Below are 21,824 nucleotides of genomic sequence, written 5' to 3'. Positions count from 1 at the left end.
CTTTTTAATCTCTGCTGAAGTTGTAGTTTAATTATTTCTGATATTTTTGTTGTTCTAAATTTCACTAATTTTTGCTCATATCTTTATCAACTCCTTCCTTCCATTTTCTTCAGATTAATATTGTACTTTTTCTAATTCAAGTTAGATGCCAAGTTTGTTAATTTTCACTTTCCTTCTTCCTAAAGTTTCCTTTTTTTTTTTTTAACAATCTATTTACCCAGAGAGAGAGGAAGAGAAAGAGAGAGTGAGCAAGGGAGAGGCAGTGAGAGAGGGCAAGACTCTCAAGCAGATTCCCTGCTGACCGCCAAGCCCAATGTGGGGCTCGATCCCACAACCCCAAGATCATGACCCAAGTCGAAACCAAGAGTCAGACGCCCAACTGGCTGAGCCACTCAGGCACCCTCTGAAGGTTCCTTTAACGTAGGTACATTACAGTATAAATTTCCTCAGTTCTTATTAATCTTAAAATGTCTTTATTTCATCCTTCTCTTGAAATTCTTAATTTTCTCTCAATATTTTGAAGATATTAAGTTATTCTCATCTTCAGACTGGGACTGTTGCAAAAAGATGTCTGCTGTCAGCCTACTTATTATCCCCTTACAGGTGATCTATTCTACTTCTCTGGTGGATTTGAAGATCTTCCTATTATCTTTGGGGTTCTGCAATTTTACTTCAAAATACCGAAGTGCAGATTTCTTTTTATTTATCTTGCTTGTTCAGAATATTTTTCCTGGGGCACCTGGGTGGCTCAGTCGTTAAGCATATGCCTTCGGCTCAGGGCGTGATCCCGGTGTTCTGGAATCGAGCCCCACATCAGGCTCCTCTGCTGGGAGCCTGCTTCTTCCTCTCCCACTCCCCCTGCTTGCGTTCCCTCTCTCGAAGGCTGTCTCCATCTCTGTCGAATGAATAAATAAAATCTTTAAAAAAAAAAAAAAAGAATATTTTTCCTATTATTGCTGTTCAGAGTATGTTCCTGTGAAACATAAATAAATTCTGGAAAATTATTCAAAAATTACCTCTTCTGCATTTTCTCTATTATGTTCTCCAGGACTATGATTAGATTTGTGTCACAATTTCTCACTCTGTCCTCTACATCTATTAACCTCTCTAATTTTCATCCTCCTATCTCTCTATGCCGCAACCTTAGTAATTTCTTCAGTTGGCCAATTCTCATTTCTTCTGTATCTAACCTGTCGAACCACCAAATATTTTTTCATCTGTCTAAGTCCTTTCAGGAAGGGTTTTTGTTTATTTGTTATAACCCTTATTATTTTAACAGTTCTAAGATTCATTCCTAAGCTGTTTCTTTTTCAAATCTGCCTGGTTGTTTTTGGTATTTTGTTGTTCATACATTTCTATCATTCTGTCCTTTATTTCTTTACACATTTCACATATGATGATATAAAATGCCTAATACAAATAATTCCAATATCCAAATTTCTTGAGAGAATGCCTAAATTTAGTTATTTATTTCTAATGTTTTATTTATCTTTGAAAGAAAGAATTTCTTCAAAGAATGTTTGTGTTTCTTTCTTCCAGAAACCAAAACACACAATCCTCTTGGGGACATTTCAGCCATCTTTCAATTCTCAATATTATCAGCTTAATTCAAGAATCTCAGACTCAACTTTCAATTGTCAAATGTAAAAATGAATAAGTAAAATATGAATACATGGGTTAAACAACAGATTAGGCCCAACTCTCTCCCCTCTGCTGCTCAGAGCTGATCTGCACGTTTACCTTCACATTTAACTCACCAATCGTATTTCAGCCTCTAGCTTCTTTTTTCTTTTACTTTATATCCTTACATATTGTCTCTGCTTTCTGTGGACCCAGCAATGCAATATGATCTATGTTTAAGGCAGGATCTGGTTATTGGGAAACTCAACTTATTTATCACATGTACACAGTGAGGGGGAAAAACATACCCTAAACTAAACGAAATTCATTCGCCAAAATGAGCTATTTTCTCCTTATAAATTCAAAGGCAAGTTTTTAATATCTATTTGAATTCTGCTTTCAAATTCTTCTAAGGCTCTTGGAAGTTTAAAAATGACATGGAATGTAAAAGCTTTCACTATCCTCAATTCCAACAGAAAAATTCTTGTCCTCCTTCCCCGTAAACAGGGACAAGAGATAAGAACCTCATTGACTCTTTATTGGAGAAGGGCACAAAGACATCTGACCCAACTTCTCAGTAGAGACAAAAATGAACATCATATTCACTCATTTGGCCAACACCTACTGGGCACCTATCTCGTCACAGAACGTAGTAAGCACTGAGGTTAGCCACGTAGGACGGTCCCTGCTCTTCAATGAACGCACAATCTATTAATTCTTCTTTTTGTTCCCTATCTTCAGCTTAAGCAACACAAAAAATTAGTACTGAAGCAAGAGCCAAAAGCAGTGATCCAGGTCTCGGTCACTGATTAAAAATCCATTCAGTCTCCACAGAACTTAGTTTCTGCTCTCTATACCAGGAGGGTATGTTTGGACCAGTAGTCTTCAAACTGAATTCTTTGAACTCCTAAGCTTTCTCAAAATCTCCTGTATCCAAATTTTTGGACTTCCAGATGAAATGTCTTTTATGGTTTGCAGAATTTTAATACCAGGGGGTTTGGATGATTAATTTCATAAGCTTGTATACCTCACGACACATATAGAAAATGATAATAATTATACAGCATACTGGGATAAGCTACTAATGTGATTCATAGAAACCGGCCCCAGAACGCCAGCCATCTCAAGCCCTGCTCAACTGCCCTGAGGAATGAGAAGATCAATACTGTGGCTCACCTGTATCCCACCCACTTTTTACCTGTGTGCTCTGGCCACTGGTTGGGAAGCTCTGGGTGAGGCGACAGCCTCTTCCAGTCCTTTAGGTCCTTTGTGATTTTAATTCCAGTCTATTCAATCTTTGGATAGTTTCCATTATTAGAAACTCTCCTCCTCATTGTCCAAATATAAACCCTGCACATCACCTTACCTCTCTCACTCTGCACTAGGATATGAAAAAGGCTCATTCATCTAGCTTGCCTCCCTCGAATGTTAGTCTGCCATACACCTTCCTATATCATGCATCAAAGAAAGTATTGTTAAAAAGAAACAGTAGGCCCAAAATGAAGTCACGTCTGCTAAACCCCACCAAGACTTAATACTTAAACTAACTGCAGTTTCAGCTAATTTTAAACCAATCAGTCTAGAACTTGCTGATCAGCACCAGTGAAGTTATCTGCAGGACAAGATCCCCCGCCTTTCCCTACAAGAAGGTGAAATAATCTCCTTTTTTTTTTTTTAATTTAGCCATACCTTTATCATAGCAAAGTTACTGATAATATTGAAAAATCCATCTAACTTTTCCAACTATTGCTGGCTATTAGAAACTTGAATTTCTATCATTTATATTAGTAGAAAATAATTAATTCCAGATACCTGACTATATCAGACAGCTCAGTCATTAGGAAACCAGTACATGTGCCAAAGCTGATTGCACTCCAAGATGGGGGTGCTTCCCAATGCATCCAAGGTGACACCCACTTTCTTCTGCATCATTCTTCCAGCAGTTAGAGTAGAATATAGTGATCTTCACTAAATTCTTGCGTTTTTTCTTTTTTTTTTCAAATTTTTATTTAAATTCTAGTTAGTTAACATATAGTGTAATCTTGGTTTCAGTAGAATTCAGTAGTTCATCACCTAACACACAATACCCAGTACTCATCCCAACAAGTGCCCTCCCTAATACCCCATCACCCACCTAGCTCATCCCCCACCCACCTCCTTCCACCAACCCTCAGTTTGTTCTCCACCTCCCTCCACCAACCCTCAGTTTGCTCTCTATCGTTAAAAGTCTTTTATGGTTTGTTTCCCTCTCTTTTTTCCCCCTCCCCTATGTTCATCTGTTTTGCTTCTTAAATTCCACATATAAGTGAAATCATATGCTTTTCATCTTTCTCTGACTGATTTACTTCACTTGGCATAATACACTCTAGCTCCATCCACATCATTGCAAATGGTAAGATTTCATTCTTTTGATGGCTGAGTAATATTCCATTTTATATCTATATGTGTGTGTGTGTGTGTGTACACACACACAGCACATCCTCTTTATCCATCCATCAGTCAAGAGAATTTGGGCTCTGTCCATAGTGTGGCTATTGTTGATAATGCGGCTATAAACATCAGGGTGTGTCTACACCGTCAAATCTGTATTTTTGTATTCTTTGGGTAAATACCTAGTAGTGCAATTGCTGGATGGTAGGGCAGTTCTATTTTCAACTTTTTGAGGGACCTCCATACTGTTTTCCAGAGAAGCTGCACCAGTTTGCATTCCCACCAACAGTGCAAGAAAGTTCCCCTTTCTCCACATCCTCACCAGCACCTATTGCTTCTTGGGCTGTTAATTTAGCTTAACCACCTCATCCTGTTCTGGCAACAAAATCCTTCCATTTCGTATAATTCCTCTGAGCTCCTTCCGACTCACTGGATGGGATATTGGCTGATTCATGAATCATTGAGTAAACGCAACTGGATTTTTAAGTTTACTCAACTGAATTTTGTTTTTTAACACTAGCATTATGAGGATGGTAAAAATGAGTGCCTATATTAATAATGCTAGTAACGTCAGAGCACTCTGAAGACAGATACACCCACCTGAATAATGCATCTAAGACCTAGTCCGTAATACCAGAAGCAGCTGTGGTTTAAGAAGACACTGCAGCTCTGCCTCACACCGTCTGCCCCGCTAGCAAGCAGTGTAACACAGGTAAGACTGACCTCACAAGCAACAACCCGGAGGGGGGCACTGCGTCAGTGGAGGTCAGAGTGTAAATAGCAGAGAGGTGGGAACAGCACTGCCCAAGGGTCCGTGGAGAAAAAAAGAGAAAAGCAGCAGATGAAATAAAAGCATTTTCATTGTGTCTATGTAATTAGAAAGCAGGACTATTATATAATTTTTGCCACGTGAGCTTAGCAATATGGTTTCCTTCCAAACCTGGAGCCCGGCCAGGTCTGTCTCACCACAGTACCACTTCCCAACTAACCGGCTTATAGTAAATGTGGAGTCCTGGGTCACGGCCCCAGATCTACTGAATACGGATGTCTGCTTAAGGCGCCTGGGGATCTGCACGGTAAGTGTCAGAACTGCCAGGCATTAAGTTTCTATACGGAAAGGGGACAGGAGACTATCTCTCAAGGTGGCAAATAAGAGAAAAGCAGAAGGGATCCCACAGAAATAACATCATATTACAGAACATGTCAGTAGGAGAGGAGCAGATTTAGAGGTCATTTATTTCTGAAAACTTTTACTTTGTTCCGTTAAAAAGAAACCCACAGGCCCTAAATGGAGTCACTCCGGCCAAGTCACCCAACCAGGGCTTACTGCCTAACCTAACTGCAGTTCCAGCCTCCCTCAAAAATGTAGTCTTACCCAGCCAGTCAGGAATTTTCTGATCAGCACCAATGAGGTCATCTGTCACATGGGTCCTCTCCATCTCCCAAATGGAGATGAGATAATCCACCTCATAAGACCCCCTCCTCTTCCCCCTAAGAGAAGGCGACCTTGCCTGGAACAATCCTTTCTTTTCTTTTGCGAGTAACTACTTGCCCCACCTCCTTCCCACAAAAATCTTCCATTTTGCACACCCCTGAGCATCTCTGTACTTGCTAGATGGGAAGCTGCCCAACTCACGAATTGCTTAATAAAGCCAATTAGGTCTTCAAATTTCCTCGGCTGAATTTTGTTTTCTAACAGTTCTAACAGATAAATTAATGATATCTGTTTAAAAATACATTAAATGGGGAACCTCTCTTAATTATAACTTTAAAATCCATAAATAAATGAAGAAGTCAGAAATCTTACAATTAAAATAGAAGTGAATAACCCAATTCTAAATAAACTTCAGTAACTTGAAGTCCTTAAGGAAACTAGCAAGTCTGTGTGTGCTGGCAGGAGAGTAAGAACAAACAGTTTTATTTGAAGAACAAGGGTTAGCTTCTGGGGCTCTGAGGAGCCAGGAAGAAAGAAGCAAAGCACAAGGTGAAAATCACTAACCTTAGACGTTAATTTCCTTAAGAAAATAAAAGACAATCCCCACATGACATTTAAATACTTCCTTATGCCCACTTGTAGAACACACAATTCCTTCCTTATCAAACCTTTCCTGATTCACAATGAGGGAAAGGAAAAGGCGGAGGCGTTAATGCAAGCCCTGTGACGTTACAGACACCGCCTCGCATTTCACATCAGCAGTCACGTTTAAACGTCACCAAAACCCTCGGCAGCTGGGAAGTGAGGAAATCGAAGTCTCAGAGAAGGTGGGTGACTCCCCCAAGGTTCAAAGGCAGCCAAGGGGCAGTGAAGATTAATCTCAAGGTAACACTTGTAAAAAACATCCCATGCAATGATTCGGGGAAAAAAGAAAAATGGAGTTTCAAACTCTAAAAGCTGTCACTGGTTAAGATCATAAAGGATCTGAACCAGGATACTAGTATATAACAACATAAAATAAGGAGGAATAAAATATAAAAATTTAAAAATAAAATAAATAAAAATAAAAGGGAGAATAGAAAGGAAAAGCTCCGCATCCAGAATGTCGGTGCTGTCTTGTGACTGTGGCTGCCGGGCGTGACCAACACCTACCGCAGCACAGACGGCCGACCCCACACCTCCACAAACCAAGGGGTGACGAAAAGGGCTGGACCATTTCTCAGGCAGCTGGTTTATCATTTGTTTGTCCTGGACACAGAGACTGCAGTGACAGAATAACGGGCAAAAGGGCCTCGTCGGGCTGCACACTTAGCCCAGTCCTCACACTGAAAAGAATTCCTTATCTAAGAACCGGCTACAGAACGGGAGGGCTCCCCGCACTTCACCGCCGGTGGCATTCTCCTAACGACGTTTAATGGCCCTCCAAGTTCAGGACCCCAAGCTGGGACCTCCATAACAGGCTTTCTATCGATCAGCTTTTAGTACATGGTCATTCTCATCTCTCCTAAAGTTCCTGCAAGTCTCAAGGTTGCAAAACTACCAGAAGACCTGGGATGTTCTCTGCAAAAGAGTAAACTGAAGAGCCAGGAAAAAGTGAAATGAAATAAATGTACATGGATAACATTTCAATGTCAAGAATAAATCCTAATATTAAATACTGTATGCTAGGCACTGAGCTAAGAATATGTATGTGTGAGTGTGTGTGTGTGTACATGTGAGTAATGTATTATTGTACAGATGAAAGAACTGAGACTCAGGTCGAGATTTAAAATACAATGTCTCCCATTTTAAACATCAGTAAGCCAGTATACATCAATAATTATAAGGCATATATATTCTTCCAGCAAGCAATTCCATTCCTAGGAACATAACCTAACAAAATCAGCAACACCATATGCAACAGTGCAGGCATGTGACGTTCACCCCAGTATGGCTAAGAGTAAAAAAATGGAGACAATCTAAATTCCATCAAGAAAGAACTGATGATCAGTTATAGTCACTCTTGTAGTAGAACATTACGCAGCCGTTAAACAGGACTTAGTAAGTTTTTGTTTCTTGGCACAAAGAGATGTCCACAGGTACCTTCAATGAAAATGCAGGTGATCACAGAACAATGAATACAGCACGGTTCCAATTTCACTTTCTGGAGAAGGGCCTCCTGGACCTGAAAGCGGGGTCTGCTGATGAAGGAGAAGGCTGACACTTCTCTGCAGAGGGGAGGGCAGCCTGTGCAGGGGCCTCGGGCAAATGGACCCTTGGAGAATGAGGGGTTGGAGAACACAGACAGAAGTCTTAAGGATGAGGAAGGGACTAGACCATGGCAAGCACAAGAGGCCCAATTCAGGGTTCGCTTTTCCCCCTTGAGGATCACAGAGAAGCCACTGAACCGTCTGCACTTCACAGAGGAGGGAGGGCAGGGTGGGGGCAGTGAGCTGATGCTCAGGGTGACCCCATAAGCAAGTGGCAGAGCCAGGGTCTGGCTAGGGCCTGCCTGCAAGTGTCCAAGCTTGGCCTTACCTTCTAGCACGGACCTTTATGGGTCCCAGCTTCCTGACCTAGAGCTCCTCTTCTGGGGTCTTTTCCACCTCTTTCTAGGCTCCGTTTCTCACTTTCTTTTTCCTACCACTTTCCACAAAGTCACAGAGAAAGCCCCCCTCTTAATGCTCTGTCCTTATCGTCTAAGGGAGCCCTTCCAGCCTTGATGAGACAGGACCTTCCCAGTTCCTCCCCAACCAAATTCTATCAACCCACAAAGTAGTTGCAAAACAGCCGAAACAATTTCAAATGGCCTTTTAATTTTGGATTGAAGGCTCTTATTTGAATTTCTTAGCTCTGTTACTGCTTTGTAAGTTGTACAAGGACTCCTTTCCTTTCTGTATGTGGGAAAAAATTAAAGTTATTATATGCTCTTCTAAATGAGTATATGAATTTGTGAGAAGTAATTTAATGGGAAACCTAGAAAAGCCTGTATCAAAGTACAACTTTAATGGAGCCTCTTGAATTTTAATGTTTTAAAACTCCTTAATTTCAAAGTAAAAAGAAATTATAAAATACATATTCTGGCCTTTTCTTTAAAAAGCACAATAAAACAATGTATCGGGGCGCCTGGGTGGCACAGCAGTTAAGCGTCTGCCTTCGGCTCAGGGCGGGATCCCGGAGTTGTGGGATCGAGCCCCACATCAGGCTCCTCCACTATGAGCCTGCTTCTTCCTCTCCCACTCCCCCTGCTTGTGTTCCCTCTCTTGCTGGCTGTCTCTATCTCTGTCAAATAAATAAATAAAATCTTAAAAAAAAAAAAAGAAAGAGAGAAAAGAAATTGTCTTTAAAAAAACAAAACAAAAACAATGTATCATTATATCAATCAAATTTGATTAACACAGAAGCGGCAGAGCCCCCCATTGCCACACTTGACTTTTTAAACATGCGTACCATGCCCTCTGCTGGCCTCACCACACTTCTGGAATGAGCAGGGAGGAAGGGAGGAAGAAGAGTAAAACGTCTGGATCCCTTCCACTGGCATGGACTTTTTGCTTTCCCAATTGTTCCATTACTGGAACACACAATTCCATTACTGTCTATCTCCGTTACCTCCCTTTCTCCAAAATGTCATACTCACTCTCCAGATTTACAGGATCATGATCTAAGAGTTGAGTTTAAACTGTTTCCATTAAGTGAGGGGATATATAACAGGCAATCCAAAATTAGAGAGTAGTGAAAACTAATTTAAATCTAGTTTCAAAATATCTTCCTAATTAGATGTGGCTTCCAGTGATAGGAAAACTTATGCACATCCTGTCTGGGAAAAGAAAATGACAGCATAGAATATTCTGGGTGCCAGGGACTAAACTGCTGCTGTCAGATAATCCAAATGCAGAGTGTGTCAGTGTTAGGTAAGAAAATCTAACCACTCCACTTCGTGACGAGGTGGCAAAGGTGGGTCAAGCTGATTGGCTCATCTCAGACTCTCAGCAAGTGGGAGATGACAAGGGATGTTAAACTAAAAGCAGATAACCTCTGAGTCCCAGACCTGAAATACAAGAAGACAGCACCAACTGAAAAACTTCTCAACTATTCCCCTTTCACACTACAAGATTCACTTCGCCTCCCCTCATGCTCTCACATCAACTCCCTTAAAAGCCATCTTCATGCCTTTGCAATCTCATTTCCTGAACTTCAATTCCAGATGGACCAAGATACTGTCCTGGGTACTGGGGACACAGGAATAATACAACACTATTCCTGCACCGAGGGAGCTTAGTCAGGTCCAGAAAGCAAAAGTGTGGGGAAAGTAACTGCAAATGAAAGTAAGTGCAACAAGGGACCGAAGCCCCAGGTACAGAAGACGTACAGATGGAAGACTGAGGAACTATCTGGATACAGGGGGATGGGAGGAGAAAGCTCCAGAAAGGAGGTACCAGACTTGGAAATATACAAGTTCAGGGAGAAGCCTTGTAAATAGAGGGAGCAGTACATGCACCCCCACGGAAAACACAGGTGGGATTTCAGGAGTGCGCTGGCAGAAGAGAAAAACCAGGAACTCTGTACGGGTGTGGCGAGGGTGAGGTGGTGAGTGGCCGAAGCAAAGGCTGGAGAGCTGGCCCAAATGCTGAGCACAGGAGCCTTGCCTGGTCCTCATCTTACAAGTGACGTGGACCTCATCCTATCAGTGGCAGGAACTTGGAACTTCCCTGTAATCGACAAGAAGCCACTGAATGGTTTTAAACCAGAATGAAGGTGCAGCCAATCACATCATAGTTTTGACAAGATCAAAAAAGCATCAGCTCACTTTTTATACTAGTGTTGCTGCAACCACAGACAAATTTCAAACTCCTTTCCATTCTTTGTGGTTTATCTACTTTTAAAAGCAATGGTATGCTAGAGGGTGCTGTAAAGGTGAATAAAGGCAAACTGCCTTAAAGGGAGTCAGTACCTGGTACATTATCAGTGACGCTCAGCGAGCCCTGGAGGAGCAGGCAGTCAGGGACTTCCCTCAGCACACGTGTGCCAATTAAGTGTCAAAGTTGCCTGATGCACACAAGCTTTGGAAAAAGTTAGCAAATTCCCCAAAGGTAAAAATGAAGCACAAAATGCATTTGAACACGCAGATCTCAAAAATCTAACTGGATGTGAAATAAGGCCACTGATTCTCCCTATTCATTTCCAGCAAAAGGAAACAATCAATTCTCTACACACTGAAGTTGTGCAAATACTATCTTTCACAATATTTTCAGAATGTATGTCATTATTTTTAAATTTCCTAAAACTGGGTCTCCAAGATTTGTAAAAGTTTTAAACTCTCTTAAGCAACTGGTATCTTTAAAAGACACCTTAATCTCAAAATACAGACGTTTCCTCGTAGATGGGGCTGTCAGGATTAGCAAATCACAATTTCCACCATGGATCCTTTCTGCTCTAAGTCAATGTCACCAGAAAGAGGCCACTTACCTAAAATATATACAGTTTTTTTTAAGATTTTATTTATTTATATAAGAGAGAGAATGTGCAAAAGGAGCAGAGGGAGAGCAAGAAGCAGACTCCTTGCTGAGCTTGGAGCCTGAGGCAGGGCTCAATCCCAAGACAACTGAGCTTAACAGACTGAGCCACCCAGGTGCCCCAAAACTGTTTAACTGAGTTAAACAGTGTTTAACTCAATTCACCAACCGAACTGAAAGTAAATTATGCTTTTTCCCTTGTTCTTTCCTCTACCCTCACCTCTGCCTAATTCACCCCCAGCACAAACACAAGCAAAGCTTCCTATTGCAGGCACAATGCAAAAAAAAAAAAAAAGAAAGAAAGAAATTTGTGACTGCAGTGGTTTCTATAGACTAATGAGCAATTCAATTCCTGGGCCCAGGTTCCTACATGAACTATTCTGATAGCACCCCCTAGTGACCAAAAGCACTTTTCTGAACAAATGAACTCTACATTCTCAACTGCCTAAAAGCAAAGCTTTTAAAATGTAAAAACAATGCAAACATTAATGAGTTTACCCGCTGGGAACATCTGTCCCAGTTAAGACAACAATTTTAACCTCTCTGGACAACTTTTCTCACCATTAACATGGGAAAAACAACACCCTCAACCACCAAAGTCCTCCCTTTGAGCATGTGAGCTCCCCAGTAAAATAGATTACCAATACCTGTGGTTGTTTTCAAATAAGAGGGAGGGAAAAGAGACACAAAGTAATAAGAGAATATGCACCCTCACGTCTACCTGAATCACGAGGAGTATCTTACGTTAAATCCAAAATATAGAGGTCTGTTCACTTCTCCTTCATTGCATATGCTTTGACTCCGTCTTTCCTGTTTACCTGGCTTTAAGGAGAACTGCAGGAACAAAGGAACTTTCTAGAAATAGCCTGCAACCACCCAGAACTGTACTAATTTAAACTACAAAATACCAGAAAATCTTTAATCCCGTTTTCAAAATCGAAATTTTGGGTTTTGACATGAATTCTGGAAAATACAAATGTTAGATTACTTTGATTAACAGAAAATGCGATTTGAAATGAAAATGGTAATAATGAGAGGTACTTACACCTTTGCCCTTCAACCCCCTGCCCAGTAAAGAAACACTCGGCGCCTGGTACTCACAGCTCAGTAGGTACCTAACATCCTTTGATTCTTCTCCAAGTCTGAGACCTTCAACAAAGCCAAAAACTTTTGCTCAGTTTGCAGGCCACAGCCTCTCAGAAATAAAGCCCTTCACTGCCCTCTACTGGACATATTTGGAACAAAATTAAAATCCATCCTTCCAGTGTTTGAAATCACCTTATTTATTCTCTGGTTTCTTGATAATATATAATCTTCAATATCTCATAAATTAATTATGAGATTACAGGAGGGGGAGAAAAAGCAATTGTATAGAAACGCAAGGTCATTTTCCCTCTTTATTGACTAAAAGAGGAGTCTAAATGGCAGCAAACTGGGAAGCGAGCTGGCTTCACACGGCCACTATACGACGACGTGGTCAAGGCCCAACCTGGGTCTGCAAACTGAAGGATCACAAACCAGGAGACATTTATGCTCTTTTCCACTCATACTTCAAAACAGTAAATACTTTCCACTCATACTTCAAAACAGTAAATACATACTTCAAAACAAACTTTTTTTTAAACCAGTCTTGATAATCCATCTGTCCTGTTACTCAGGACTTCAGTGGTTATCATAAGGCTACAGTTAGCGGACATGAACATAAACCAAGTGTCTAGCATGGTGCATGGAGGTACACAAGAAGTATGAATTCTTCCCTCTCCTCTGCCCGTGTCCCCCCATCTACCAGCTCCATGACCTTTCCCCTTCTGTGGTACATATTCCGCGCCCACATCCTGAGGCACTTAATCTCTGCTACTCTTTGAGTATGTCTTGTGCTGCTTGTGCTGTGCTCCCCACTGGAAAGGGGAGTCTCACTGCCTGGTCTGTGTCCTCTATCTACAGCGCCCATTCTTGGGAGCTGTGGTTGTAATGGTGGCAGCCGTTATAGCAGCCGCAGAAGCGGGAACAGCAGCAGGGGTGCCCGCAGCCCAGCAATGAAAAAACGCTACAAAAACAATAATGACATTATAATAATAAAACTGTAATAATAAAGCAGTATATGTGATTATAATAATAAAACTCTCCAGGATTATAATAACTAGTGCCATGTATTATTTTGTGCCAGCCAACCACTGGGTTATACACTTCCTCTGCTTTACCCAATTCAGTCCTAAAAAACACAGGCAGGTATCGTAATTACTTTCCCCATTTCACAAATGAGAAGCTGGGCTTCTGGCAGGTTTCAACAACTGCTGATGCTATCCAACTCCCACCAGCCATCTCTCTTCCCTTCAGAATCTCCAAAGCCCTGGGGTGCCTGGGTGGCTCAGTCGTTAAGTGTTAAGCTCTGCCTTTGGCTCAGGGTGTGATCCCAGTGTTCTGGGATTGAGCCCTGCATCAGGCTCCTCTGCTGGGAGCCTGCTTCTTCCTCTCCCACTCCCCCTGCTTGTGTTCCCTCTTTCACTGGCTGTCTCTCTGTCCCTCCCTGACAAATAAATAAATAAAATCTTAAAAAAAAAAAAAAAGTCTCCAAACCCCTTATCGCCTTACTCCCCCTGACACTGGCTAGAACCCTGGCAATCCGCCAGGGCTACAATGATGTTCACAGCGTCTCCGAGTGCCTGTGAATGGCATGTGGTAGGGGACAGAATACCCACTGAGAATGACAAACATACCCGCCCTTCTCCTACTGAGACCATGTCACACCGTCAAGCCTCTCCACCTAGATTTCCTTCCTATCCTCTCCCTTCTCTTCTTCTTCCTTCTGAGGTATGATTTGGTGGAAAGAGCACAGAACCAGAAATAAGAACGGCCTTTAATTAGCCGTGTGACTTCAGACAAGTCAGTTCACCTCTCCCACTTTCATCTGTCAAGTGTAATGATAATACCCGCCCGACCTGTCTTCAAGCACAGCTGTTTAGAATGAATGAGGAAGCGTATGTGAAAGTGAGCTAACAGCCATAAATGCATATCAGCTGTGTGTGCCTTTGATTCTTACTATTCTCTGGTCTTCGCAAACACACACACTGTGCTGCTTTCTCACGGGAGAGAGGACTGGCTGCAGGACACGTGCTGGCTCGTGCCCACTGCCAGCAGCGTGATGAGGCAGGAAAGAAAACACAAAGACATGTGAATTGGCAACAGCGATGAAATAATGGTGGTCATCCTTCTCTCTCCTTCTGTAGGCTTCCACGGGCTTCTCCCTCTCGTTCAAAGCAACAGCGAAAGAGAAACAACCTTCCTCGCCCACTCCACCTGTCCCGCTACCGGGACCCTTTCCTCACTCCCTCTCTCACTGGGTACTTCTAAAATGTCCACCTGTACAGCCACAATAGTCACTCCCTTATTTACACGATAGTCGTGGCAGCCTGTGCTGGACCGAGCACTCACAATGTGTCAGACACAGCGCGAGACATCCTGCCCGGATCATCTCTCATCATCACGGTGACAGTCAGTGTCCTTGGCTCCATCTGACTAGACTGGACTCAGAGAGACCAGCCAGCTCACCCAACGAAGGACAAAGATCCAGCTGCTGCTGCTTCCAGACCAGACACGGAGGCTGGAGCACTACCACTCCTCCTTCCGACCTCCATCTAAACGTTACATACGAGCCAAGGGTCCCTTGTCTGTGAGATCGCTTAGAAACCATAGGGAATCCTATCATTAATACCTATGAATGTATAACCACAATGACGAAAGCATAAATGTTTCCTTGAAAAAAGACTAATGACCCTGTACAGTAAGTACATTCACTTTACCTTTTAATGTTTAATATAATGATTAGGAAGTAATTGTGTTTATTACAATGAAAAAGCTGGCAGGCGCCACCGTAAGCGTGTGATCAACGTTAACATCACCAGCAAAGGAATGAATCAACATCACGCGCTTCTCAACCTGATCGCAGAGAAGAACACGGCACCCCTTCTGAGGTATTCCTGTTGAAAAATGCATACACTAAATCTAATCACAAGGAAATATCAGACAAACCCAAACTGAGCACCATTTGACAAAGTAAGTGGCCTTAGAGTCTTCAGAAGTGTGGCTGTCTATAAAAGAACACCAAAAACTATTCCAGATTGAAGAAGACCAACAGAGACAACAGCTAAACGACTGTGGATTGGATCCTGCACCACACAGACGACCACTATCAAAACTGGCAAAACTTGTGGAAGATCTGAAAATTAAATAATAGTATTGTGTCAATGTTAACGTCCTGATTTGGATAATTAAACCGTTAGGTAAAAGAATGCCCTTGTTTTTAGGAAATACACACTGAAGTTTATTTAAAGATAAAGGACATCATGTCTATAACTTTGAAATGTTTCCAAAGAAAGTGAGAGAGAAAATATGTGCAGAATTTTTTGTGTTTATTTTTGTAAACTTTTGTAAGCCTGAAATTATTTCAAAATGAAAAGTAAAAACGGAATGGACAGATTATGAACGCATATTAAGTATTAAATAAATATGAACTATAATATCCCTATATCCCAACCCATTTATTCCTAAGCACATAGGGGGATCAAACGAAGCCAATTTCCTGGGCCCTTAATATGAAGTCAATCTTACAAGCCTGATACAAGAAATTCTGGGGCCCACAAATACCACCCTGCTTTTTCCAATTCACAATGGTTCTATCCAAATGCAGCAGTGATACAATATATCTTTGCTTCTTTCCTTCTTTTCTTCTTTCTAAGTAGGCTCCTCATCCAGTGCGGAGCCCAACGTGGGGTTTGAACTCAAGACCCAGAAATCAAGACCCAAGCCAAGTTCAAGAGTCGTATGCTTAACCCACTGAGTCACCCATCTTTTTCTTTCTGATAATGATTAATCATTTCTAACTTCTCAATTTCAAAATTAAGAAAATTCAAACAAAAATCCTCCAGTAATTCCTCTTCCCATAAAAACACAGGCAACCTCAATACTGTGGATCGCATTTCCCCCACTTCAACACTTCTCTGGCCAATATGCATTTTGGTTAAGCAGTTAGTATTGAGATATCTGTACAGCAACTAACCCTTTGCCCCTCTCCCGCCATCAGTGGGTTTTAGCTACAGAAGGTGTATGGACAGGAGCGTGAGTGTGGTGACCCAAGGTTCGCATCGCCAACAGAAAGCAGAGACACCAGCCAACTCCGACACTTAGAAGCTCCTACAGAAAATGCACACGGCCCTAAGCATCTGCACGCAATTTTAGCAGAATGACTTACACTCTTCCCCACCCAGTGAATCTAGCAGGATAAATAGTGGAACAGGACATGCTCAAGCTTTCAAACCCCTAAAAATGAGTGGAGGCAGGCCCCTAAAAAGTCACATGAGAGGGAGTAATGGCTCTGAAGCCTTTCCTTCTCAGGCACAAGGATAAGTGAAAAGCTGAAAAGAAATTATAGCTGTACTTAACCTCGTTCTTTCTCATGGGTCATTATTAGCATGTTCTCATTTAGAATTCACAGAATGTCTTGTGGTCCAGGAACATCAAATCTCTCATTACCTTTCACCACATGCCTGAGGTCAGAGAGAATTTCCATTTCTCAGACAGAAAAATAAGGGCAAAAGAAAATCAAGACAATCCCCAAGCAACACTGCCTGTCAGGGGAAACAAAAACAAAAACAAAAAACCCAAATGCCTCCAGGAAGAAAACAAATATCCCTAATTTCTGCAATGACCACACAGACACACAGACACATATATAATCATTTTATGTCACTAAATTACCAAGAAAGCCACACTGGTCTATTTCTTTTTTTTCTCTCCTGATTTAGAGGACTCAATCTGGATGAAGACAAGGTCACCCACCCACATGGAATTCCATGGCCCCCAACTAATGCTTCACATTCTGGCCAAACATGAATACGACAGGCCTCTACCTCTCTTGTGCCAAAGGACAGCACTGGTGGGCTCACGGGACTTCCTGAGAACAGCTACAATGGGCCCCTCTCTCTTTCAAATATGAGAACGATTCATGTTAAAAAAAAACATTGAAAAATAAGTCTTAATTTTTGTTACCACCAGGGAGGAGAAGCAGAAAACTGTTGTTTCTGACAACAAATTTCAAATCCACACAGATTTCTAAATGTGCAGAGCTTGGTCAACAGGCCCGGGTGTCCTCTAAACACTGGTCTATCAATGGACTGTTTCTATTTTTAAAACAACAAACCGAGGAGATGAACATCAAAGGACCAGCAGCAATAAGCAGCATCTGAAGAACAAACCTACACCAGGAAACCAGAGCATGATTACCCAGGAGGCACCGTGGAGCCGGGAAAGTAAGCGGAAGTCCAAAAACCAAGGAAGCCAGGAACACCGAAGATTCCCCTGTACCAACTTTCAAACGGAATTTACTTCCACATTGTAAGAACCTAAGACAAGCAAGGACATCCTACAACAAAGGCTTTCAACGCTCATGGTGATTATGATAACATCTACTTCCATGGGCCATGCCCACAGGAGAAGCTTCCAGCAAGGAACAGCGCGGTTGCTCCCCACCATCACGCACCCCACAGACAGAAGGTGGGATGTCTGCCGTTAACAGGAAGCCCAGGAACGAGTGTATGCCGAGCATTTTGGGTGCATAAAAAAACAGAGCTTTGAAAGGCCTTTCCATGGTACACGCGAGCATATGTGTTCACGGAGTTAGCAAACATCTGTGGGCACTTGATATGAGCGAGACACATGCAGCGATCGATGTGCTGGTCAGCACACCTGCCGTGGAGCCTACGGGCAAAGAGTGGGCGTAGCTCATAACCCACGTGCGCTTGAAAACAAAATTCTAACAGGGAATCAGCAGACTCGATGAAGCCAGAGCTGAGCAAAAACCACATTATTATGGGCTACTCGCGTTCCTATAAGATGCTTAAAGATGAATTTATATTCTCTGTTTATTCTTCTTCTCGGTGACTCTGACATGTGCGGCCATTCTCCGTTCGAAGGGAAGGATGGCGAAACAAGCCCTGAGGTTTAAGTCTAAAGTCCAGGAGCAAGTACGTGGAAAAAGGCTCGAAAAATCACATCTCCCAAAACTCTAGCTGCTCATGGTTTAAGAGACATGCCAAACGCGGTTTGGAATGCACAGCACATTCATATGTAATAATTTTAAAATGTTTTAAAGGAAAGAAAGTGAAGCTGGAACCTGAAGAGCTTCTTCATTTTCTCAAAATGAGAGAGTTTCAAAGGAAAGTACAGGTTAGCGAGGAAAGTACACGCAGGGAGAGCTACCGTAGGCGGTTCACGGGGCTGCGTTCATGATATAAGGCAGGAAGCTGATGGTGCCATGAATTCAGGGCGAAGGAGGTTGGCCTTTCTTTGACAGGATGCTTAGTTTTTCATTTACGGGCTCTTGGGGTTGTTTTTGTTTAATTTGGGGAACCACTTTGAAGCCATTAAGTGACGTGATCCAGAAGCTAATCTTGCGGCAGTGACTAAGGACAGAAAGGAGGAACAGAAGGGAGGGACTGCCGCTGGCCAGTCCAAACCAGGAGGAGAGCGTTCGGAGCACTGTGGCTGAGAGCCGCAGAGGTGCTAGACCGGGAGGACGGGGGGAATGGAGGCCTCAAACACAAACACAATCCCAGTGTTCTGAGGTCGGGTGACTCAGACAGAAACACAGAACCCAGGAAGACTCGGTTTGGGAGGGGAGGGAAGCCACTTGGAAACTGCACCTCTGAGGCCTCCAGGCCACCTGACAGGAGCTGGGGGTGCGAAGCTAAAGCTCTGGAGAGAACCCAGGCCTGGCAAACCCCCTCCAGGGGAAACAGCTACAGGACGAGACCAGACAAAACTAGCAAAACAAGTCGGGACCAACAAAAATGTTCTTTGGGGATGACACAAACTGAACCAAGCCAATGGTTTGGTTTTCCAACTCTGGAGAACACTTTAGATGCCTGACCAAAGCCCCATATGAGGCTCGCACACCCCAGGGAGTCTCTCCTGGGTCCTCCTGTCCGGAGCCCTTGGACGGCTGCTGGACCCTTGCACTTTCTGTTGCCTCAACTGAAGCTTTAGTGTTCCTGTGTCGCCTCTTGAAACGCGCCACTCTTGATGGGCCGTCTGCCAAACATTCCCTTTCCCCTCAGAGACATCCCTCAGACCAGCTCGGGCTCCGGTCTGCGCAGCCAACGGCGCAATCCCCCGGCCCCCCCGCCCAGGCCCACCACCCAAGAACTCTGCTGGGCCCGGGGAGCACTCACACGCCTGGACACAGCGGGCGGTGTCTTAAAATCCACTCTTAAATCTGCTTAAAACAATTTTAAGGCATCGGAGAAATGCACTTCATACACAAGGTTTCAGAAAAGGCAACGACTGGAACGTAACTTTCAGAGCTACTCAACCCGGCACGATGAGATGTTATCTCTGACGCCTATCTCTCGGCCAGCTGTACTTCAGAGCGTAAGACTCTGAGTCAGATCAGCTTTCCCTGTAACTATTAACCATAAAAGGGGGGTGGGGGAGAGAGAAACTTCCTTTCTAAATCTGTGACTACATAAATATTTTTCATTATAAATATCGAGTATAATTTCAAAACCAAACTAAACCAAACCAGAGGTTAAATTTCGTTAGGTTTCACGCCATAATGAAATCAGTATTTACAAATAAATAAAACTCTGGATAAATACATAAACAAATACACTCACATATACACACCATTTAAAAAATCTAAAACCAAGAATGGAAAGTTTTCCAGGTTTTCATTAACATAATTTAGTTAATATAAGGTAAATTACAGGAGGGGCCAGGGTCTTTTTATAAGGAAAAGACCAACATCCCACAGATACTCAAGACAACCATTAAATTTGTAAATAAAATCAGATTTTAAAAGATGACCATTATAAACAAATTTTGGTTTTTCTTTTGTCATTTCAAACTGCTTAAAAATGACTGCTCCTCTTCTGTGAAATTTCCAAAGAAAAGATACTCAAGGCTATTCACCTCTCCGAGGTTCAAGCCCCATCGCGATCCCTTCCCCATTCTGACCTTCTTTAAGCAAAACTGATAAGGGGAAATCATTGAAGTTCACACTGCTTCCACAACCACATAACAGCCAGCCGGAGATATCCAAAAGGCAAAATGCAGCCAACTGAGGAAAAGCTAATCAGATAACCTCTGAACAACACATCCTGAGTGTGTGGCCATCTTTGTCCTGTGTTTCTGTGGGTCTCACTTCCCGGGGGGGGGGGGGCAGCCCTTGCTGGATCACAAAGGCTTGTGGCTCTTACCTTTTTGGCTCTTTGGGCTATGTCTGGGGTTCTTGTAAGCAGCTTCTCAATCAGGTACTCTCTGTTCTGCAAAACAAATGTTCCCAACAGTTTAACACCAAATATCATACGCAGAAATTCACAGTGATTTCAAAAGAGCAGATTTACGTGGGTTTTTAAGCATGTTACCTTGGCTTTCTGGAAGAATTTGCATTTTAAAAGTTCTGCGGCTGTGGGCCTGAAAGATCAATAATAAATTAGAGTTGAAACAATGACCACTCAATAAATACCCTGCCTTGACGAAACAACCAAGTCCCAGAGTATTTCTGGAAAACCAGTTTCAGGAATAGCAAAACCAGAAACTAAATTAATCATAAGCGGGCACCAAATAAAACAGGGAAGATTTTCCAGTTCTTTCCAAATACCTCTACTGCAAAACACATAAACTCCTGTAAGTTAAATATTTGGGGCATGATCAATTTTCCGCCCCTCATCCTTACACCTCACTAAGTGAATTCAGTCTTTCTGAAAGGTGGCAGACTGTGAGCTAAATCCCTGCTATTTATTAAGAAGCCGTGCAAGCTACAATATGGCCCTGTCAAAGAAATTATAGTCTACAGTGTTCTAGGAGTCCCCAAGAGCAGTAGTTACTGCAAGAGGTCCACATCTTGTGGACCAGCTCTGTCTGCCCACTGAGGGACCCTGTCTCCCAGTTGTCGGGGGAAGGGAAATGCAGTGGTGATTAGTAAAATACAAAGTCACTTAAAAGCATTACTGGAACGGTCTGTGGGTCTCCTCATGGTGTTATTTAATTCGTTTCTCTATGCTGCATTTCCTATAAACTGAAAGGTAGGTCTGAAAACCTGACAAGGTGGCATGAAGCATGTGGAAGGAAGAATACTCCACAGACGTGCACTTCTCCCCATGGTACATACACCAGGGGCACAGGATGTTAGGTTCTCTCACTGGGAGCGATGCCTAGTTTAACCAATGATCCCTAGGCCTGAGACCTCGCCACTGTAAAGGTATGTTTTCCCCAGGGCACTTGGCAGGTTTTCTGTTGGGCAACACTTTGTCACTGGCTGAGTATTCTATTCCTTGACAGTTTTAGCATCTTTGTCTTAAATAATTATTTCATAGCAGGTGGCAGAATGCTGATATTCTACTTGTATCATTCCCCCTATGTTTATTACCTAGAATTCTTCCATAAAGAATAGCTTCCTTCCTCAATAGTTCCCTCTAAAACAAGCAGCCAAGCAGACAGAACCAGATACATCTAGAGTAGAAGATAATCGGCGAGACAACCCCCTGAACTCTTCAAAAAGTCAGTGTCATGGAGGAAAAGGAGAGAAGTAAGAAAAGCTTTCCAGGTTAAAACAGACTTAAAGAAACAAACAACAGGGGCGCCTGGGTGGCACAGCGGTTAAGCGTCTGCCTTCGGCTCAGGGCGTGATCCCGGCATTCTGGGATCGAGCCCCACATCAGGCTCCTCCGCTATGAGCCTGCTTCTTCCTCTGCCACTCCCCCTGCTTGTGTTCCCTCTCTCGCTGGCTGTCTCTATCTCTGTCGAATAAATAAATAAATAAATCTTTAAAAAAAAAAAAAAAAAAAAAAAAA

At 42.6% G+C, this 21,824-nt stretch overlaps 1 protein-coding gene across 3 annotated transcripts in view; it reads right to left on the bottom strand.

The window, feature by feature from the left end:
- The window catches only part of STK39 (serine/threonine kinase 39), a 441,956-nt gene that overhangs the window by 152,339 nt on the left and 267,793 nt on the right, over positions 1-21,824 (bottom strand). For all 3 annotated transcript variants that reach the window (XM_040644241.1, XM_008687066.2, XM_040644236.1), the window contains 2 exons: positions 20,397-20,445; positions 20,229-20,294 (listed from right to left, as the gene is read on the bottom strand). In XM_040644241.1, coding sequence (XP_040500175.1) covers positions 20,229-20,294; positions 20,397-20,445 — 115 coding nt within the window. The remainder of the gene's footprint in view (positions 1-20,228; positions 20,295-20,396; positions 20,446-21,824) is intronic.

The sequence above is a fragment of the Ursus maritimus genome, unplaced genomic scaffold (assembly GCF_017311325.1).
Source record: "Ursus maritimus isolate PB19 unplaced genomic scaffold, ASM1731132v1 scaffold_1, whole genome shotgun sequence".
NCBI classification, from domain to species: domain Eukaryota; kingdom Metazoa; phylum Chordata; class Mammalia; order Carnivora; family Ursidae; genus Ursus; species Ursus maritimus.
This window is presented reverse-complemented; position numbering and strand designations above follow the sequence as displayed.